Raw genomic sequence first — 22,624 nt, forward strand, 5'->3', positions numbered from 1 at the left:
TCAGCTTCTCGCCAGATGTCTTTAACGTTCCTTAAAGATGTACATATATATTGTCTATCTGTAGACTAAAGAATAAATCTCCTGGGATTGAAGGGCTGCTTCAGTCCAGTTTGAGTGGAAGATCAAAGAGGCCATGGCCTGGCCTCGACGTTTGATCACAGGCTGTTCACACTTTTAGCGGGCTCAGAGCTCAGATAAAAAAAAAAAAAAAAAAAAAAAAAGCATGTGCGAAAGGTTCAATCGGGGCAACAACCAGACCCTTGCAGGACGTGTGCATGTTTCCCATCACTCTGCACTACACTACACTACAGATCACCTATCTCCTGAATGCCACCCTTTCTTTTGTCTGTCTGCCCCTGGCCTTTGTGCTGCCAACAAAAGGGAATGAAAGAGAGAAGAGAAAAAAAAGCCGACTGACCTTAAACACTTCCAGCTCCTCCAGGATCAGATCTTCATGCAGGGAATGGTTGCTCGGCAGCACAATTACCTTCTGTACTGTACCTTTGTCTGTGGGTAGAAGAGAGCAGACATGTCATGGGGTTATAAACACACACACACACTTGAAACAAAGTAATGCCCTTATGCATGTGCTGTCAGTGAAACTAAAATACTTTGCTCCTTGTGGAAAGAAATAAACTCCCAAGTCTTGTTATTCTTTGCCCAATGTTTGCTTTTGAATTAGGCGTGATAGCCATGGCCAGTTTTCAGAGGGAAAATCAACCGTGGCAGGAGTGGGGAATAGAGGCACAGTGAAGGGACAAGGGCCACGGAAAGGGCAAAATACAACACCACCACCATCATCAATAATAAGGCCGCTAACGTCCTGGGAGTCAGAGCAGAGCTGAGCAGGGGAGAAGGAGTTACAGTAAGAGCTCCTGAAAATGCCTGATAAGAGGCGTCCCCCCGCTCATCCTTCAGACAAAGCAGCATTTTTTGGGGCAGCTCAGATATGGTTAGACGGCGCTGGCTATTCTTCAAGAATCCAGTGTAAGGGAAAACATAGAGAGTGGAGAAGGCTGCTGCCTGATAAACACCAGCAGCTGTGTGTGTGAGAGAGAGAGAGAGAGAGTCCCAGAGTGCAAACGTGTGCATATGTGTGGACAATGAATGCACGCCTCATTATGTACGCGCACACACTTATTATTCTGTTTAACCAGCATGTTGTAATTGAGAAACAACAGACAGAGGGAATGAGATAGATATATGCTCTTGTAGCGCTCCCTAGAGCAACATTTTATCTCAGAATCAGTCCTTCTACCAGTCAGGTGTGACTTCCACTGTGTTTCAAGTAGTTTTGACAACATCAAGATTGACATTTGATTAAAAACAAAAAGGAAGGAGACAGGATAGGATCTCAACCTCAACTGAAACGTAACAGGTCAAAGTCCTCAAATTGAACTCAAAGGATCTTGTCAAGTCACCCTGTCTATAACCTTTTTGCAACATCATTTATGTTGCCTGCCGTGTCATGCGGTCTCGCCTGTGTTTTCAAATTTGTTACCACACCCCCAGCCTTTCACTCGCTCTCTTATCTGTTTATCTGATAGAGACTTTGGCAGAAGGACTCCACTCAACAATCATTAACTTGAAACACGCAATATCTCATACGAGAGAGGGATTGTGTTGTTACTATTTTCCGTAATGTTGTAATTGCTTATAAGTGACCTGAAGGAATTGCATTGTAAAAACATGTTTGAAACGATTACTTTTTCACCTTGAAAATGTCCTGCTTAGTAATTTGGGTGGTGAAAATATGTAATAGTTTCAGTGCCAAAGAAGTGATCTAAATTTAAGCTACTTATTCTTTGAAAAATCTTGTAATACTGCATACAAATCAAATGCCATTTTTCAAATAATCACTTTTATTATTATTATTAATTGTGAGGTCTAAATTCCTTCAATAAAAGGGTTAAATTAGGGTTAGTAACTAAACCATGTAAATTAAAGTCAACAAATTGTCCTGTCATTTTAAGACAACCTTAACATACAATCAAAAATGTAATATAACTGGCATTGTGGCCGTAAAAAACTATCAAAATAAAAATATCTTTAGAAAGCTGAAAGGCTTAAAAAAAACTAAAAGTTAACTGTACTTTGCTCGAATCAACATACCTGTGCCCAGGAAAAGCACCTGGTAGTTGCCGTCGGCAGCTATGACCTGGTCCACTGCCACCGACGTGTATTTGTAATCAGCGTTGGTCCGTACCACCAGAGGCCTCCTCCCCACGGGGTAGATGGCGTTGAACATGACCGGATGGTTCCGTACGAAGGTCACCACATCGTCTGGGAACTCCTTTGTTGTCTGGATGTCAGGTGTGAAGGCTCCACCGGGACACTGGATAAAAACAAGTGAGTGAGTGTACTGTAATAGAAAATAACCTTCAGCAGACTGTTGCCATGTTGACATTTCCTAATACTATGAAATGTACAGTATATAACATTAAGATGAGAAGATGAGTACTAAAATATGTGCATGTTGCTGACAATTGTTCTAAATTAATGAGGGTTACATTGAATGTGGAGTCCCACAAGGGTCCATACTGGGGCCTTTGTTTCTTTAAAACAAGTGCATTGCAGTTTTAAGCAAATTTCAATACACATTAGATTACAAGGCTCTTTAAAATGTCCTATGATTATTTTTGCTGCTTAACACAGTAACTGTTACAGACAAGAAGTAATACAAACCTTTTTTTCAAGAATTTTAGGAAGATTTATTGGACAATATGAACTGAAACAATAATATTCAGCAATTGATTGTGCATGAATACGTATCTGCAGCCGTTAACTTTAAAAGTTTGTTAAAAAGGTTGATTTATGTCACTTATTAATTTTTTAAGGAGGATGTAGGATGTCCCTTCTGCCTACTTATTTACTGGTTTGAATGTGTAAGGAGGTAAGGTTAATATGAATATTTCATGTGAAAATGTTGTTTTAGAATCATGTACTGAAATGCATGAATGAATGGCCTGGAAATGAACTCACAGTTCCGGGCCTGGGATAAGGGATGCGTCCCTGGAAGGCAACCCACTGGAAATTGGGCCCCTCTCTATGAGCGAATGGCCCGTTGAAGACGGTGAGGATGTCGGCCATGTTGTACACACATACTGCAGAGCCTTTAAACACGGAGCTGAGGAAATGAAATGCATGTTTTTCAATAAAACACAACAACGGGTAACCTACTACACTCACACAACCCCGAGGACCGCCCCAGTTCAAATATTCTGCAGTTGTTTATTAAGATCTCTGTTTCTAAGGATGTCATGCAGTCTGGGTGGAACCACTGCCATTCTCCAGAGGGGACAGCTTACCTTCTTCCCCTCTCATTGATCTGTTGTGGTTTGGCTCAGTCATTTAAAACCACAAGGCTTTACACATAAAAGGGGCTTTGTTGAAAAAGGGAACAGAAGCATATATTGTTGCAAAGTGGAGAAGGAGGAAGGAACACACTATGGACATTGGAAAAACATGGAGCTTATAGACCTGACGGACCTCACTGTTTGGTTTGGCTGTGTTCTTTGAGCCAGGATACACTACTGTAGCCTTTCTATGATCCTGGGGTAATATGTGGGTCGAGAGCCTGTGGCAGTTTCACCTTGGGTTAACCAGACAAACTCAAATACAGATCAGAACAGATGGATCAAGTGACCATTCCTTAAAACTTCCAAATTTGCCTCGCCACGCTGCTGACTGTGAATTTCAGCTAAATGAATATAGTCTAAAATAATTGTATTCAGTGTGGCTTTCTTCAATTACCACAGAGATCTAAACAGTATGTGCTACACTTTTGTTTTGTCCATTTATTATGTCCAAGATCATGATGTTTGAATGATGTTCGACATAATTTCAATAGAAGTATAAATTCTGAGATGTGTTGAAATGTGGTTGTTCTGGAATTCACTAAAGTACGAGCATTAGAGTCTATTTACTTTTTATTATACGATTCATTGTATTCCTCCTTTATCATATTATCTCATATCCTCTCTATGCAAAGAAAAACATGTATTCCCAAAAGAACAACTGAGGGATTAAGGGTGTCTTTATGGGTTTCGAAAATTATCCTCCATCTGGAGCGAATGCTAAATAAACCATTTGATAACACAATGGATCATATCAAATACTATTGTAAGAGTTATCATGGACAAGGACTTCAATCCATAGAGAAATGCTCCTAACAAAGCTACCTGCTGTCTTGGGACTTCCTCCTAAACTTTCTGCTGCCTTTTTTCTTAATCTTTTAAGTTAAGGGAAATTTCATCAAAATGAGCGACTTTGGTAGTACAGATCTTTTTGATCTTTTTTTTATACATTGTCCATGAAATAATAAATGTAAGGAAATGATACACAATCATAAGTCAGTTGTAATGTTTATCTTTCTGCTTATCTGTTCATTGAACGTTTGGATTCAAAATACACTAGATTACTAGGTGACCATATCTGAGAGTATTGAGAGTGAATTCATATCTGAAGTTAGCAATTAAATACTCTGTGCATGGGGAACACATGCTATTCTGTTTCAGTGCCTGCTGTAAATATTGCACTGCTGCTTGCCATCATAAGGAAAGAACATCAAAACCAAAGCCATATGGTGAAGCCACCAGGACGTTGTAATTGATAGCTCATCATCGGAAGAGGCTGTTCCGCTACATGACACACGACAACTCTATTTAACAGGCCCCTTTGACATGCACATCCCCTCTCCACTGATATCCAGTCCGTGGTGAACGTAACCATCGAGGTCTGCAGGAATGTTGCAGTTGGCCTCCTTGATGTAGGCCTTACCTTGTGGATGTGAAGACTCCAAACACCAAAAGACCCTTGGGCTGATCGGTTTCCAGCAAAAACATACTTTCTGTAAGGGAAAGCACATATGTGATGCACATGGGTGATACCTTCAACAAACTCCCTATATCCAATATAATATATCACCTCATCCTGCAGGTGAGATTGCCAAAAAAGTGATAAATGCGTGAATTAAAAATAACTTCACATGCTGACAGACGGACCGGTCTGATGAACTAAATGGAAAAGCATGTGTAGAATGCTGTGAGGTGGTGTTTTGCAGTTTTTAAAGCTTAAGGCTCAGAAAGGACTGTAATAATATACTCATAATAATACAAGGTAACCAAAAACAACAGAACAATTGTTATGAAGATTGATTGGCTACAGCCCTAATCCCAGGCCAAACAAAGGATGTTTACGGAGAAAGCAATCGCTGGAACCTTGGAACAAAAATGGAAAGCTTTTCGGGGAATTAGGATGGTCTCTGGTCATATATTTTCCAAAATGCATAGTTTGCTTTAACCTGGTTTCATCGGCCAGGAAAATAAATCGGAACTGGGAAGTCACTCATCAAATAAAGGACATATATAACACAGCAATAGCAATCTCATTCCTTCGTTTTCATTACCAAGTTCATCAAAATGCGTTTCGGTGCCATCTTCCTCCAGAACTGAACACACCATTCTGGCCTTGAGGAAGGTGGTCCATTTGTTCACCAGGCTCCGCTGTCCTCCGATGTCAGTCTGCCGACAAAAAGCTCCACATAGCAACTCGAAACCACGCAAGACAAACTATTGATTTATTTAGGAAGAGGAAAATGCACTTACTGGACACACTCTGGCCACCATGGTGTGGATATTTTTAGTATTCCCACTGTTGTCTGTTAGCCTCTCGCGGAAGAAAAAGTACAATTTGGCATCATTTGGGTCCGTTCCGTCCGGTATGAGGTGGGCGTCAATGAAGATTGGCTCTGAATGATAGAAAAGAAATACGTAGATAATTTCACAAATGACATCAATAAATGAAAAAAACAAGAACACTGGTTTAACTGTAAATAATGTATCACTATATGTGCTATCAAAATCTCATGAGAATGTGTGCTCACCACTCAGCCACTTAGAATTGTGCTGGTCGGTCCGCACTGCATTTCTCTTCGTCAAGCTCCTGAAGATGGCAGCATCTGTCCCCATGAAGTCAATGTACATGCCTGAGAACAGCTCCTGGTCTATAGGAATACACACAACACAACACATTTAACAGTATGCTCAAATATTTTCTTTTAGAGCATAAGAAATAGACAACAATCCATAGCGTTTCTGGAGGCCAATAAAATACAATTATTTTAATAACATGGATAAAATAGACCAATATTTCTGATAGATAATGTTCTATGGAGGAAATAGATGCATATTTTCCCATAATTAACGATGGTGTTACGGTCTGTGTGTGTCCTGCTGCGGCTTGGCAGCTGTTTCATGCTTTTCTATCATTCCTTTAATTTCGCCTCATCACCCATCGGTTCCAGACCATGTGTTTTGGAGGATGTGAAGGGCAAGTCATGGGAAGAATAGGGGTATAGGTGGTCCGCGTCCAAGCTGGTTTGCTAAGGATCGAGTGTCGACAGCACTTAGCATGCCACAAGAGGGGTCCAAAACATGAGGATGAGGACATGATGAAGGTCAGATCATATAAGTGACCCTGGACACAGCCTCTCATTGTCCTCAGGATTTTCAGGGAAACGGCATCACTGCTTTGCCTTTGACCTCTACTCTATTTGGCAGGGCACCCTTCCTTCCTACCTCCCCTTCAAGTTATTCCACGCTCCCTTATGGCGCCCTCCTTACTCCGAGGGCGCGTACAAGCTGGCAAAGCTGCTGCTGACATGGCCGTGCTCGGATGTCAGAAAGCAGAGATGAGGGTGCAATGTGTCGCCTGTAACCGTGTCAACAGCAACCTGACACCCCACGACCAATCGCAGATCAAAGGTATATTAAACTCGAGATGTTCTTTACCATTCAGTCTGCAATACGAGATGTCTGATGAAATATGTTTTACTCAAAATGTGTCAAGGTATTGGCTACATACAGTAGCTTCTACTTGGAAGGTGTAGTCTAGTTAGCCTATCTCGCTGGCAATTTTTGCAATACCTGCCGAGTCATTTGCAGCTCTTGCACCTTGTGGCGCTAAAGTGAACACAGCAATGAACGGTTAACGATGACGAAACTCTGGTAAACTGTCTGTGAGTCCATTGAAGTTTAGGTGAACTATTTTTTTTTACTTTGAGTTATAAAAAAGGGGGCTCTGTAACTGTGGAAAACATAATAAAACTTAAAATTCTTCGATTTGGTATTTACAACTTTTCTTCAGGGTTTTGAAGAGGCATAACTCATGAAGGTGGAGGTAGGAGGCACCTACTGAGCATGACGGAGACTGTATTCACTTGAGGGTTGAAGGAGCACCTCCCTTTTCCAGATTCACTCCTCGAGTCAATGTGAAATACTTGCTCCTGTCAGAGAGAGAGAGAGAGAAGAGAAGAAGACGTCAGTGCTTTTGGAGACAGTTTTATGTAATAAGTTATTCCGTCTAGTTCTTTTTCATAATAAAACTGCATATTATACAGTATGAGCGTATAATGTTATTTTGTAATATAATGCTCACGTTTCCCTCCCTTTTTGTATTTAAGGATAGCATAGATACAGTCCTGGCCATGGTCTACCTTAACTGTACCATGTGGGGGCATTAAAAAGAACACTACATTTGGGCAGAAGGGAAGAATTTCTCTGCAAAAAAGTTGGATAACCATCTCTGCATCTCAGTTTGAAATGCTGCCAAGTTACAACCCCCTCCAGGTGGTGGCCGGACTTGATGGTCCAAGCGCCTCTCACAGTAACCTGGGTAAATCATAGGGCCTCCTGTTTCATCCTATTTAGATTTGGCGATGCAACTTCCTTGAATAGGAAGAGAGTGACGTGAGCCAAGGAGTATTTTTCCAGGGAAATGTGTCCGTCCCGCAAGAATTTATTGAGGTGGACAGAATCCATCTGGCAGGGTTCTTATGTTAACCTCCGCTACACTGCAAGATGTATTCATTTTTAACATCTAAATTTGATGTCAGAATTTAGATTAGAATGTGTGTAATAACGTGTATTATAGCGTCATCTAGTGATGAAAGATCTAGATTGCAACGCTCCATATCTCCCCCTCCCGAGATTTTGCTGATGCTACGGTGGTCTTTAAAGGCCTACTTCACCGGTTTGAATATGAAGGTGTATTGAATTCTGAGATCCTATGTAGTATAAATGTGCAAAAAAAATTAAAATCGGTTCATCCTAGCCTGAGAAAAGGCAGAAAGAGTGTTTTTTTTAACCCTATATTTGTCTTTCACGTGACATCACAGAAAGAGAAATATAGGGTTAAAAAAAACGTACTTTGTAAATATTACTGTGATGACACAGTAAAAGACATCACAGTAATATTTACAAAGTAAGTTTTTTTTAACCCTATATTTCTCTTTCTGTGATGTCACGAGAAAGATAAATATAGGGTTAAAAAAACACTCTTTCTGCCTTTTCTCAGGCTAGGATGAACCGATTTAAATTTTTTTCGCACATTTATACTACATAGGATCTCAGAATTCAATACACCTTCATATTCAAACCGGTGAAGTAGGCCTTTAAGGACAAGAAGCTAGTTACTAAAGATGGTATCATCCACCACTGCCTCAAGTCTTTTCACAATATCAAGTGATGAGGTGAAGATGTGTTTAGTTATTTATCCTACTGTACTTCTGCTTCGTCGTCTAACAGGTGCATTTCTGGCGGACACCCACTATATTTCAAAATGCACAAGGCGCATAGGTTTGTTCTGTAATACTGTAGAAACATGGCAGTATAACATTGCGGCGCACGCTGTTCCTATGTAAATAGGAAAGGCTTATTCTAAACTAATAAAATAAACAATTTCAAGCTATAGTAATTAAATGAATTTGATATTCCATTTTACCAATTGACTCATAAAGATGGACATTCATTACAGTGTATAATTCACTATGCATCTTACACACACTTTTAAAATGTAGGATACAAAGAAATTGATTAAAAAAGTGTGTCTGTTGCAACCATCCTATCAAGTTTCAAAACAGCATTATAGTCTGGGGGGGGGGGCAAGTTCTCAGTGCAAAAGATCCACATTGAGATGCTGTCAACTTCGCACTACATCTGCTTGTTGTACTTAACAGATCGCATATTCTTGAGACACTGACATGTTTGAGTAAAGAAGTTGCAAACAGAGCAGTCTGCCTTTCAAACAAAACCCCCAAAAAATCCCCAAACGACAGAAAAGGCGGAAAGTGTGGAAAGAGCCTGGTCGGCAGCCCTGTCACTTTGCCTATTAGCATTTGGCAGCACAGCGAGGTCTGTGGCTAAATGTTGTTCACTCACTGAGCACTTTTCTCCTGGAGGGTTTCCCTGCTCTCGCTTACAGAGCTGTGTGGCCGGACAGGAGTGCAGAAAAGCCCAGAAATCTGCCCTCGAGCCCTGACACTGGAGATCCATTTTTTAACCCATATTATTCCGAGCATCTCTTCTCATATGGCATCAATCTGATATATATATATATAAAAACTATGCAGTTCTGCAGTCCCTAACATTTTTCTTTTCACCACATTGTTATGGCTGTATATTATTTGTAGACCAGTCAAAGAATATGCTATTGTTAGAAGCAATCGCTATTTGAGGTTCAACAAGAATTTCATTACAGGAAAAGTTTTACTGTGAGGAAATCATGGTGGTTTTGTATGCAGTGGTTGTCTTCTATACTTCCATTATATTTCCAGCACTTGATCACTCTGAATTACAGTAATTGTTATACGCCATCCAGTGGAGAGTGGTGTATAGAAATTCTATTTCATATTATTGCAGCTATCAATCAAAAACAACTTTTATTACATTTTTAGTCACACAAACAAATTATTTTCATTCTCACATCCCTTGAGGCATTTTTCTTATGATTGCTTAATCTCTTGCACAGAAAATAGTTTTTGTTTACTTGCTCTGGGTGGCAGCATTAGCACTAGTTTGATTCTATTGTCCTCTGGGATGACATTAACACTAACAATGAAGAAGAAAGAAGAAATGTGATTACTGTCCAAATTGAGTAATAAGTGCATTAATCATATTTTTAATTTAACAAAATGTCCCATTTTTAATAATGCTACAGCCTTACATTATGTATAAATGGAGGTACTTGATGTTTTGAGTTCATGTCATTAGTGAAGTACCATTCAACAGCCATGCAGTTTAGCCTCAAGTGTTTTAATGGACAACCAGTGTGGATAATCTACCGAGACACATTTGGTACAGTTTTGGTCTCCAGCCTCTCAGCTCATACAGTAATCAGGCGGTCGGGTGTGATTGTATATATTAGTGAAGTGAATCTGTCATCGTGCGCCCACCTCTGGTCTGCGGCCCCTGTTGATGTACACACACACAGGGCTGTACGCTCCGCTCCCACACATGAACAGATGAGTTCTGTTGTAAGGCTCCACCACCCGGATGAAGTTCCCACAGCCGTGCTGGAAAAAAATAAAAAATGAAACAAAAAAGAGACGCGTGAGAAGTTCAGTGGGGAGAAATACAACGCTAGAAATGTCACTCATCAAATCCAAATCAGATGTAAACAGTTGTATGAAAGGCATGTTTAAAGTACATTTTATTGTTTTAGGCAGCCTTTTTAATAGACAATTGTTCTCGCACAGGATTTTATAGCAAGACCATGTCGTTTTAAAGAGAAGAAATGACAGTGCTACTCTTACAAATAAAAATGTGAATTCATAGGCAACTCACTGCACTACTCCAACTCAACACACTCAGGGGTTTTGCTGCTTTACAGCCTTACTTGGTCTGGTATGACTGTAGTATCTTACTAGTATCTAACTTTAGATAAATATTGTTGTATAACGCACATTAGTGAGTGATTTGCTGATTTTATGGCTCTTCCTCTATTTTGGTACATGATTCTAGTTCATTTTTTGCAAATGAGCATCATCTCATAATGTGTACTTGTTGCCAAAGTGGCCATGTTTAGCTACCATTACATAGTGTCATTATAATGGTATTTAACAACCATTATAGCACTGTAGAGACTATTTGTATATTTTCATAATCTCGGCTATGACACAATGCAATGAAACAGCCGCGTAACAGTCTATTTCCTGGTATACATCCAAGGTAAACAACAGAAAGTGTTTATGTCTCCTGAAGTATCCTGTTCCATATGAGGGAGTAACACAGACTTATTTCACTTGATATGACGATTATACACAATCAAACCATCCCAGAGAGCAAATGGGGTCTGGTATGAAGGCCTGTGGAAAAAGAGCATCAGTGGTATAGACATGTGATATATATCTAGGTAAGGCACGTTATGGATGTGCCCCCCCCCCCCCCCCCCAACTCTGCTTTCACTTCCCAAACCCAAACGGCAGCAGCGGGAGTGGTGCACTGTCTGGCTAATTGAGCCTGACCCTGCAGAAAACGTGTGGAGAAAGGAAGATTGAGAGGGGAAGAAGTCTGGAGGAGAGGAACATGTGTCCGGGGAGCAGTCAGAAACTTGGCCCTGGCTGCAGGAATGGACAGCTGCTGCAGCTCACGGTCGGTGCACGGCTCCGCTGAGAGCCATCGATGGAAGAAAAAAAAGCAACTGATTTTTCACCGTCACACGCCCATCTCTGTTATTTATATTCCTCTACTTTATCTCGCCCTGTCTCTCTTGCTTATCCCTTACTTGTGTTATCCATTAACCCTTGACTGGAACACCCAACCCGGGTCTGAGACCTACTGAACCCTGATGTCAAGTCTCTCAGAGCCACACACAGTGTAAGTATATTCTTCTTTTTGCCTGCCATTATGCGTTAATCAACCAGGTTGGTCTATATATGTGTCTCCTTGGATGCCACACTTGGATGCAAACAACTTGCGGTAGCTCTCTTGAGCAACGCTTCACTGCAGATTCCACCGAAGAAGAGCAAAACCTATAGGATACAGATGGATACGGTAACCATGACAGAATGAATGGAGGCTCAGATTCAAATAAACTAAATAAACCCATGAGAAAAGAAAACAGCGTTATGGTCGAGAGAAAATAAAATATACTGCGGTAAGAAAGAAACCTGGAGTTGGAAAAAGTGACCAAAGAAAGAAAGAAAAGCGGAAAAAATAGTAAGACCGAAAGAGAAACAAGAATTTATTTTTAAAGAAGAGAAACTGGCAGAGTTGGGATGACGGAAGGGACCATTGAGTGGCTCCACACGCCTGATGGCTCACCCAAATATTTGTGGGAGCCTGTCTGCAGCGGCGGGGCCGTGACTCAGAGCGGCGCGAATCACTCAATGACTGGAAACAGCTTCCCTTCTATTTCTGTGACAGCTTGTTGTGAAAAAAAAGAGAACCTGGCTCTAGTATCCCAGCTGCTGTCAGGGGATGGAGAGGTGTTGGGAGAATGTGGGACAAACAGCGCCGCACTGGTTGTAGTGTAAAACATTTTTTTTTATGATACTTTGAAAATTAGAGTTTTAAATTCATGTAGAGTGCTTGCTCAGGAGGTTTTATTCTTTATAAACTTCTCTCTTCTATTCCCCTGTACTCTGCACTCCAGCGTCTTTGGGCAACTGTTCATGTAATTATTCCACAACAACCCAATTAGGAGAGGAAACAGAGGCGCAGGATGAGTCAGCCTGCTGAGTCCTTCTGTATGTCTTCATTAAATCTTGCTTTGCAGCTCTTAACAAGCCGCGCTCAGAGTCAGGCCGGGTTATGAAATAGGTGCGTAATATGAGCTGCGTTCCATTCATAAGGCTTTGATTATGGTTTATTTTTTCAACAGCTCTCCATGGACTCCATGGACTTCTATCCATCCGCCCACGCCTCACTACAAACTGTGAAGATGCCAGGAGGACACCCGGACCATCCGTTGACCCTGCGGACATCTGCTCTCCTGTTACACATGTGGTTGGAGCTTACACAGATGGGGGAGAGAGAGGGAAAGCTAAGGCTACAGCGGCACGCACAGTTCCGCTTCAAACCCACTACTAGGAACGGATCTGGGACCAGCTGACAAAACCTTTAGTTTAGATTTCGATCATTGAAGGAAAAGCATGAGGGCGAGGCGGATATGGTGGTCATTTCTTCCAATATGTTAGCTACCATTTGCTAACTTCAGTATTAGCCACTAGCTATTGTTATTTTTATAAAGAGACTAAAAAGAATATGCATATTTTGCGCCATACAGTGGTTGCTGTTGCTGCAAATGACATGTTACATGTTAAAATGTAGGGCTGTTCTTGAAAATCAATACAGCGTTATATATATTTTTTCAAGTTTAAAATGGGTAGTTAACTACAACTTCGGCACAGCAATATGTTTTACATTTTGAGTGAACTATGTAGAATATAGTAATATGAATCGCATCGCAATGTATCATGATGCGAATCGTATCGTGAAGTACTAGCCAATACCTAGCCCTATTAAAAGCTAGCTTAAATGACAACGGAGAAAAGAAGAAGAAAATCAGCAAAGTGATCAGTATTGTCCCTTTATATGGCAATGTTCACCCTGAAGCTGGCTTCCATTAGCAACCATACCAGAAGCAAATCACCTGAGTGTGTTCAATAAGGAAAGGTGCATTTCATAGCTATGAATTCAACTTCATAATTTAATAAGAGGAAGAGTTTGACAGACATTGCACATAAATCAGCACAAACAAGAATAACACACACAGACAGAAAAACAAAGAGGGGCTGGATCGGCTGTTGAACCTGTGTTTTTCATAAATATTTACCAGAAATCTGGTCTCCAAGGTAAGGAAACACGAGTAACCCATTAAACTGCGAATCATGAACATATTAAGGTTTTAGGATATTTACTGTTGACAAAGTAACTACAAGCAGATGACATGAGTATCCACATCTGTATCTCTTTTCATTAAACTTTTGGTTCTTATTTATTGGTTGAACTCTAAAAAGGCCCAGAGAAATCACAGACAAGGAGGGTTTTGAATAGTCGAGGGTTCTTACCGTGGGGTCCTTTCCTGCCATTTGGCATTCCTCGATCTTGCTTGTAGAAGCAGGCCAAAACACCTGGGGGGTACACGGCATTTACACAAGTGACAAGTGGGGCCATGTGCCCTGGAAACCAGTAGCAGATTGAGAGAAATGTAATCTACATATGCTCATGTTGGGGTTTTGATCGTATCCTCTTTACACAGACAGAAATCACAGTGAACATTTGTGGAAATTTTAACAAAATAAATGTTCTAAAAGTTTCAGCTTCGATATGATGAGTGTCATTTGTCAGCGATTACAGCCAACCACCATCAGTGTAAAACATTTTTGGTGCATTTTCAAAACCACGAGAGGTGTTTAAACGGTCTAGCTGGATGAATACATCAAGCAATTTACTGAGGGAAAAAATGGATGTGGTACACACACTCCCCGGGGGAACCTAAATGCTTTCCCATCTGTTTATGCACTTCATGCTTGTCAATTACACTGAAGATAACTCTTTTCGCTGCATGCAGAATCAGTTATTATCAGAGGAGATGAGCATTTTCATGCCTCTTTGGAATAACCCTAAAATTGCTCTAAACGTGGCAAATGTGTGATAATTTGCATATGATTGCACCGATTAGAATAATAGCACTGCAGCCGTTTTTATGAGCTGCCTTACACAGCGTTCAATTTAACAAAACCTTTTAATGTCTCCTGTGTGGTGGCTAGGGGAAACGATGGCTAGATGCCAGCATTGCATAAGGACAAAATGTTAATCACAGCCGGTAATAACAAGCATATGCGGACCTTAAGCGTGCCATGGGTGATGTTGTTGATGTCCATGGAGAGGACATGGTCTTTGCAGCCCACATACATCCTGTCTTGGTCCTCGTCCATGTGTAGGATCCTGTAGTCCATGGCCTTCTCTGATATACTGTAGTGTTCAAAGGACTGGGAGGCCTGCAGGTCTGAGAGAGACACAGAGGGAAAAAGGCTTAGGAAAACAAACAAATATGCCTGTTCCACCATTGAAAAAAAGATACATTCTTTTCCTATTTCTGTCGAACAGAAACAGCTACATAAAAGCCCACATCAATCTCCCTTTGATCAAAACAAAAAGGATCTCCAAATTAGGCCTGTATGCATGGCCCCACAAGTTAACACTGTAACCTTTTCAGATTTTATATAGGTTTTGTTTTGGATGGCTACTTTTAGACATTTATCTTGTTTTAATCACAAATGAGTGATCCCACAATCTGAATTATTGACATTGTTTTAATTGCTCTAGTCATAAGGACAACAAATATGAATAATCTTTTTTGTAAATGTTACAGTGTTAGCCAGCGGGCTGATTTTCCAAGTGCAATCCTTTGGCGAGTTGTTTTGAAACCAATGAGGGTTCAAATGTACGGAGACAGGAATCAGCAAATCATGGCCAAACAATACTGAAAATATAAACTATGAAACAAGACAAATAACTAATTTTGACACATGCATAGCAGCAATAAACAATAAGACTCAAAGAAAACATCATCAATCATAATGTTGATTTTGATACAATGTAAAAAGATGCAGTTACAAGTAAAAAAGTAGACTAGTAAATATGCCAAAGCCACATTATCATTATTGAGCGAGAAACTGAATGAACACAGAATTAATTGCCTCTGAAATTGATCCCCACAAGGATTTGCTGCTTAAGATACTTCCCATTTCAGTTACTGTAACTCCCATCCTGTCCATTAAAGACAGCTAATGTCCAAGGCAGAGGGTAGATACTGTATATACTCTGGATGAACAAGTCTCCCTGCCCAGTCTCCCCTACTCATTAAAAAGCCTACATTATTCACAGACGCACAAAGTAAACATCCTCAGACGGTTATTTTCAGCCTATTTGCTGCAGAGACAGAGAACTCTCGACCATGCCATCAAAGGCCTTCACTGTCGGAGCCAAACTCATGCATATTTATCACTTTTTCAATCTGCACTGAGAGCAGTGAGTGTGTGTGTGTGTGTGTGTGTGTGTGTGTGTGTGTGTGTGTGCATGTGCGTGTGTGTGTGTGTGTGTGTGATTGTGTGTCTGTGTGTGTGGGGATGTAGATCTAGGCTCTCCACTTCCTCCCCTCCACTGACCCTTTTTGAGCCCTCTTTGCTTTCCCTCCTCTAATCAACAAACAGGTTTGGCCGTGCTTTGCTTCAACGCCTCAGGCTGAAGTCACATTTTCATTATTGTATGACATACGCTTTTGAGTCTGGGGTCTTTTATCTCAAAGACAAAGTGGCAGCCCTCACTGTGATCACAGGGCCATTGTCTGGCACGTCCTCCATGTACAAAGGGTTGGAGTGTTTTACTTTAAGGAAAGACAAGTTAACCACTTCAGTTGCATAAGGCGAGTTTCCCACATCCCATTACTCTATATACATTCACAATGTTTTGTTTAATTTGCCGTATATGGTAGATGTCTCAAAGTGAGAGCAACAGGGGAGCTTTGAATATTGGATGATCTGAGGGGAGGACGGCATCTGGCGTCTAATGAAGATCATACACGCAAATAAGACTGTTTTTACCTAGACTCGCAGAGCCAAAATTAAAAGTGACAGGGTCCTGTCAAGCAGAAATGTGTTTAATAAAGGGCAACTTCTGAGAGAAAGATCGCATCAGCCTTCTGCTTCAAAGCTGAGGAGATAGCATCGCAGATATAGCCTAGCAGAGACATCTGTGCTTAAGCAAAGTTATCCCTAAGCTGAAAAAAGGCTTAAGATGTTTCACGCCTTGCTCTGCCAGAATGCGAGCCACCAAGGGCGAATGGACTCACCAACTGCTAATTTAAAAACACACACAGGCTCCAAATTCTGCCAACATTCTTTTTGCATTTTATACATCTTCTCAAAATAATTTCTTGGAGGCGTTTCAGAAAAATCTTTATAGGCCACAATACTGTACGCTCTTTTTTTTTTTTTTTTAAGTTACTTTCCTGAAGTTTAAAGTGTCAGCTGTCATTAAAAACACAGCTGTTTATAATGGATGGTCTTAGCATGGAGTTTAAGTTTTATAATCGTACATTATTGCCTAAATAGGCAGAAATAAACTCAGTGGGTCGAGTTCAACGTCTGTAGCCAAAGAACCACAGCTTTTTAAGTTATGCAAGAATGGGGTGAAACCCTGTGAAAAGGGCAATAGGTGAAAAAGAGGCAAATTACATGATTTTCTTTTGATCTAATTAGAATACCACAGAATAATTGTATAAACCACTTACACCTATCATATCTTAACAGGGTTCAATATCAGACCACAAAAAAAATTATTCAAACTGTGTTTACCCATAGGCTAGACAGGTGAGTTAACCAGCACTAGTCGATGGAGATTCAAATTCCCTATGCTAGAGGAATAAAGCTTCTTCTGTTGAAGTTTTTATTCACATTGTGTTTAATTTGTAACCCCTCCCTTCGAAATCATGGCACAGTCTTGTTATTTAGCCCTCCATAACGTTCCACAAGAGGAACAAATTGTTCAGAGGGGTGTGGTGTGTGGTGAAATATCTTCTTCATATTATGGTGAACTTTCTATTGTTTTCTCAGTGGGGGGAAATAGGAGACTTTAATTTTTTCCTACGTGAGGCTAGAAGACCAGTTACGCCCGGTGCTGAGACGGGATACAGCGGGTACGTGTCACATGGCTCCAGCTCATTCACTGAATCCGTCTGGAGCCCACATACCAGTGGATCCTGTATCTTCTCAGTGCCTCTGCTTTCAATCTCTCACACACATATAAGCCACTCTGCACGGTGGACCAACATCAAAAGTTCACATCACGCCAGATGGTGCACCTGCTCTATCGGGGAAAGTGGGGGCTGCTGCTGCTGCTCTGAACAATCATTAAGGTTTTTCCAGAGACATTCACAATATGCACCCGGAACCAAGTGTTTACAGAATCCATGCCAGCTCGTAACCATCTCGCATGAGGTCTTTGTAGGGTGAGGGCTGCTACTAGTGTTGATCCAGAATTCTTTCCCTCAGTGGCATCTTGTCAAGTTTTTCACTGACTCCAACACCTCACAGTTTGCACAATATTAGGCGTCGGGAATGAGAGTTAATCTAAACAGAAAACAAAAGTCGGGGTTCGTGTCTGTGATGAAGAAACTTCTATGGACCACATGTGGTTCATTAGTCAAATGTTTATGTATATGCATTCCACAATGATGAGCTCACACAACTTCCCCAGAGGATAGACTGTCAAGAGGGTTTGTGGACATCATTACTTCGGCATCGCCATGCAGTGTGTTGTCTTTTGGACGCAGATTTAAGCATTTAGTGGATGTGGATGGATATAAAACAATAAATTAAAAGACAAGTCCTATGTGAAACAAAACAGGATGATATTTTTTGTGGACAGATACGAATGTGGGGACCGCACACTTGATAGTAGGACTGGGAAAAGATGAGGTAATGTTATTAATGTCTAATTCTTCGTGTTTTGTCATTCTTACTTCTGTCCTCATTGCAGCTGGAAAGAGAAAGAAACTGGAAAAAAAGAGAAAGAGGATGCAGGGTTTGAGCATTGACAGTTGGCGGGTTTTCTATTATGTATGTGGACAGGAGGGCCTTACACGCTCCCTGCGGACCTTCCAGCAGTCCCCAGAGTCCTGCCTTTGACTTTGAGCTTTGACCCATGTTGCCCCGTTGGTTCAATGGTTGTCCAATGGTGATACAATCAACACTGATTCCAGCCATGGGGCAGCGGGGTTAGCGGAAGGGCCAAGGTGGTGACTGGGGAGCTGAGATTTTCTCTCTCTTTGATGTGTTTTTTTGTGTGAAGTGGTCAAGCGGAAGAAGCACAAAAGCCTTTTGTTGGGCCAGCGGTCATTCAATATTAAACAGCAGGTTGCTTTATTCTGCTGCAGAAGACCATCGTATTAGATTAAAACATTCCTCACATGTCGGAGGATGGGCTGTGATGCAAATAAAATAAACAAAAGCTTCTAGATCAAAGTTTTCCTGAAATGATTTGTGGTTCAATTGATTAAATGGTCTAAATGTTTTAAAAAATTAAGCAACTTTTGAATCTTGCAATTGCAGAGACTGAGATATCCTTTCTTTTAGTTGCTGTAATGGGTCAAGCTCCAAAACTGACAGATCCCACATTTCCCATGATGCAACTTGATAGCTTTTATTAGAACCACTCACATCCTGTTCAAACCTCAAACCTTCAATTTGAATGCAGGCTTTCTGTTGAAAATCTGAAATATCAGGCTCAACCCAATATAACCACTGATGATAACATCATGGTTCTTTTCTTAGACTTTATAGAGGAAATAGGAAAGAAGACTTTTTACAATGTAGGCTATTGCGGACTGAAGTGACCTTTTTCTGTAAAATTGGTGGTCTAGCACTTTTAGCCCCTTCTCAATTCGGCCTTTAAATGGGTTTAAATTGGGTTTCGGACTATTGGTCGTACAAAAACAAATGTCAAAAATGTCAAATGTCCAATAATCAATAGTGACAGCTCTGGATCGAATTCAGATCTGCCGAGTTGGCTTTGTGTTGTGACAAGAGGCGCATTCATCTTCAAACATGTCAACTGAAGCCCCACTGACATCCTCCTGGGAGATTTTACTAAATGAAATACAGCCGTTTAGATCATGACAGCAGAGAATACTTTGTGTTTGTCCTGTCACTACAGCTTTGGAGCAAAGATATCTAAAGAGAAACTACAAGTTCTGATCATTGCGGCGGGTAATTCAGCCTCCGGCAAACTGTAGGACAATTGATTGTTCAAGGGGGACATGCTCAAGGGTAATAACCCTGAGAGGCAACAAGCTACCAAGTCCCACAGAGAAGAAAAGAAAAAAGAACACCCTCTTTTATGTAATTGCGGTGAACAGCAAAAATATATGTGGGCAACAGGAAAGGACCTGTCATTGTGCCCCCTGTTTTGAATGGCAGCAATTAAAGTTCAGAGGAGATTGCAGTGCTCACTTAGCTGATTCTGTTGTGATTATATAGCCATGAGAGGAAAGGCAACAACCACAAGGAAGCTTCACTCGGGTTTCCAACAGACAGACTTGGCCTCCAAAAATGTTTGCGTGATCAAATAACCAAGTTTTACAGCGATGCCTCCAAGCGGTAAACAACGCGCCGTGGTTCTGGTTTGGGATGTCCATACAAGGAGCAGCTTGTTGTAGTGCAGCATCGTAAAAATTAAAGATTCACAGTGGCTGGAAAGTATGTGGGATCTTTATGAGAGAGAAGACTGTAGTTTTGGGACCGCCCGCGAATGAGGTTTAAGGGGCCAATGCCAACTGACTGAGTTGGTGTCACTTTAGTAGCCCGAGGGTCCTCTTCCAATCTGATGGGAGACAGCTAGAAGTGGGAGAAGGCAAACAGAAACAGTGTGGCAGCCATGATTTATTTTGAGGGGAAATGTGGAAGGGAGAAAAGTGGCTGCGACTGAAAAACACAGCTGTAGTTTATAAGATGCCTTCTGCCAAATGAGTCACCTCGTGAAAAGCCATCTGCAGAGACTTTACTGTCAACATGAACAACTGATCAAACCAGCATTGGGCAACAATATGGGATTATTTAGTTAGAACAGTTAGCTTAGCCATAGTGAAGCAGGGATGAACAGCTTCACACAAATTGACTGGCTGTCTTGAGTGTTGGGTTTTTTGATTAACAGCAGCCGTTGAACATACGCCAAAAGGTCCCTGCACCTAATTAACACTTCAGGGTTTGACTGTGGGCCAATTACAAACCAACTTTGTCGTCTCCCACGCAAATCAGCCCTCATCAGTTGGCTCCCTACCTGAAAGGCCAGCATGAATAAATTAACTCCATGTTAATGAGGCTTGCGTTCCATTCAGTTCAAGGAGAACCTGTTGTGTGGTTGTCAGGGGCAGCTGGTGGGAGGACCCCAATCACCCGTCTTGATAAATATTGGAGCAGGGGCTTATACCGCCCCCTTGCAATTCATCTCTCCTCACAAGATGGAGTGGGTTTCATCATGGAGGCCTGACTTCAAACCTGGTGCCAAATACCGTCGCTCTTTGACCGGACAATGCTAAGAGCTCTTCAGGTTCAGTTCTGGATGGCTGCACTTGACTAACACAGCCTTGGCCCACTCACACATACTGCGCCAGTGAAAAACGTTATCCTGGCAACTGACAAGCCCCCTGCTAGAAATAAAAAATGACTGTTGCCCCAAATGGGACTGCCATCCACTCTCCTTGGGGAATAGCCTGATGGTATACAGTAATGACTGGTGCTGTATACATATGCCAAAGGGGAAGTTAAGGTGTTGTTCCAGTTAGTGGAGACCACCCAGTGCGTCTCGCGCCGGCTGACAGAGTCGTCTGATTGTCTGTCCATCGGACATATTCCACATTCCCAGGCAGACACTCAAAATGCTAACAGCATGCACAAACTAACTGTACTGCAACTACATGGACATAAGCCAGTATTGGTTCAGAGAGGGGAGACTTACTGTCCACTCATTTTCCTATTGTTGTCTGTCGCCAATTATCTTTACCCAGACATTGGTAATGGGAATCATATGGCTGGGCGGAATGTCTGAAGCTCTTATGTATGCCTCTTCTTCCCAAAGCAGATGACACATCTAAATATGACATGTGAGCCCGGAGTGTATTTTCTCCCTTGGCTATGTGCGTGTGTTTGTGCAGCGTGATGTTATCCAGCACCAATGTCAACTGCTGCTTCCATTGCACGGCTGACCTGCTAAGGTGTTGGCTAATATTCCCTGTAGGAGCCGAAACTTGAGATGACAACATGTCCGTCACGCTGCCCCGCCACAAGCCGGCTAGTTTGCGTTCCCAATGCTCCAATTAGCAACTGGCTTCCCATTCACATGTCACCAGCAGCCACTCCTTCGCGCAGAACCAACCGTACCAACCCTTTCTTTAGCCGTGACCTCTCACCTGCACACACTAGGAGCCTCCTCACCTCCTGCAGACAGTAAATCTCTGTGATTTTACTGTCAGGGAACCTCTCCAAGAGACTCTCAGAGCCCAGGGAGGCTTTCAGGAGATATGGGTCAGAGGATTCTCAGAGTTGATGTGTTTAAGAGCCATGGAGGACGTCCAAAGGAAAAATCTCAACCAGGTGGGACCTCTCTCGCTGCCATCTTCAAGGCTGAAACTGTGTTTGGTTTAAAGAAAAAGCTATATTTCCTCAGTGACATGGTGCCGCTGAGGTCAAGGGGCTGTGTCTAGGGTGTTGAGTGAGGGTAAAGATTCGCTGTGAGGGCAACAATGAAAAATGCACCTGTTGAAACCTTTGCAGTTGGCTGTGGAGTCCAACACAAAGGTTGTTAACATACTAATTAGATCCAGGTGCTTAATAATGGAAATAATGGCAGGGCACCCCAGTAGCTCAACTGGTAAAATGCATAATATTAAGGCCAAGTCCTTGTTGCAGTGGCCACAGTTTGATACCAGCCCAGGGCCCTTTGCTGCAAGTTGTATCCCCTCTCTTCCCTGTTTACAATCTATCTCTGTAATACCTAATAAAGCATAAAAATGCCAAACGAAATAATAAAATCTTTCTAATGGAATAATGGATTCCAATGATGGAGACATAACAAGTCCTAAGTCTTGAGCCAGATAAATCCAGTGAATGCCTTCTTCTAACTCTAACCCCTGCAATGTTAAAGAGGACCTATTATACTACTTTTCTGGTCTTAATTTCTTGTTTTACACTGCTATAGAGCAACCTGACACGAATCACATCACAAAAAACTATGTAGATTTTCGGGAAGCTCTTTCTCTTATTTTGGCGATCCAGCACGTCCTG

At 41.5% G+C, this 22,624-nt stretch overlaps 1 protein-coding gene across 1 annotated transcript in view; it reads right to left on the bottom strand.

Moving 5' to 3' along the window:
• The window catches only part of sema3c (sema domain, immunoglobulin domain (Ig), short basic domain, secreted, (semaphorin) 3C), a 45,141-nt gene that overhangs the window by 6,350 nt on the left and 16,167 nt on the right, over positions 1–22,624 (bottom strand). Inside the window, exons 3-13 of the mRNA XM_080051267.1 lie at positions 14,630–14,790; positions 13,850–13,912; positions 10,232–10,351; positions 7,195–7,285; positions 5,885–6,004; positions 5,607–5,749; positions 5,408–5,522; positions 4,780–4,849; positions 2,983–3,127; positions 2,113–2,335; positions 419–507 (exon numbers count right to left, since the gene is read on the bottom strand). Of these exons, the coding sequence (XP_079907393.1) occupies positions 419–507; positions 2,113–2,335; positions 2,983–3,127; positions 4,780–4,849; positions 5,408–5,522; positions 5,607–5,749; positions 5,885–6,004; positions 7,195–7,285; positions 10,232–10,351; positions 13,850–13,912; positions 14,630–14,790 (1,340 nt within the window). The remainder of the gene's footprint in view (positions 1–418; positions 508–2,112; positions 2,336–2,982; positions 3,128–4,779; positions 4,850–5,407; positions 5,523–5,606; positions 5,750–5,884; positions 6,005–7,194; positions 7,286–10,231; positions 10,352–13,849; positions 13,913–14,629; positions 14,791–22,624) is intronic.

This window comes from Ammodytes marinus (assembly GCF_949987685.1).
Source record: "Ammodytes marinus genome assembly, chromosome: 22".
Lineage (NCBI taxonomy): Eukaryota > Metazoa > Chordata > Actinopteri > Uranoscopiformes > Ammodytidae > Ammodytes > Ammodytes marinus.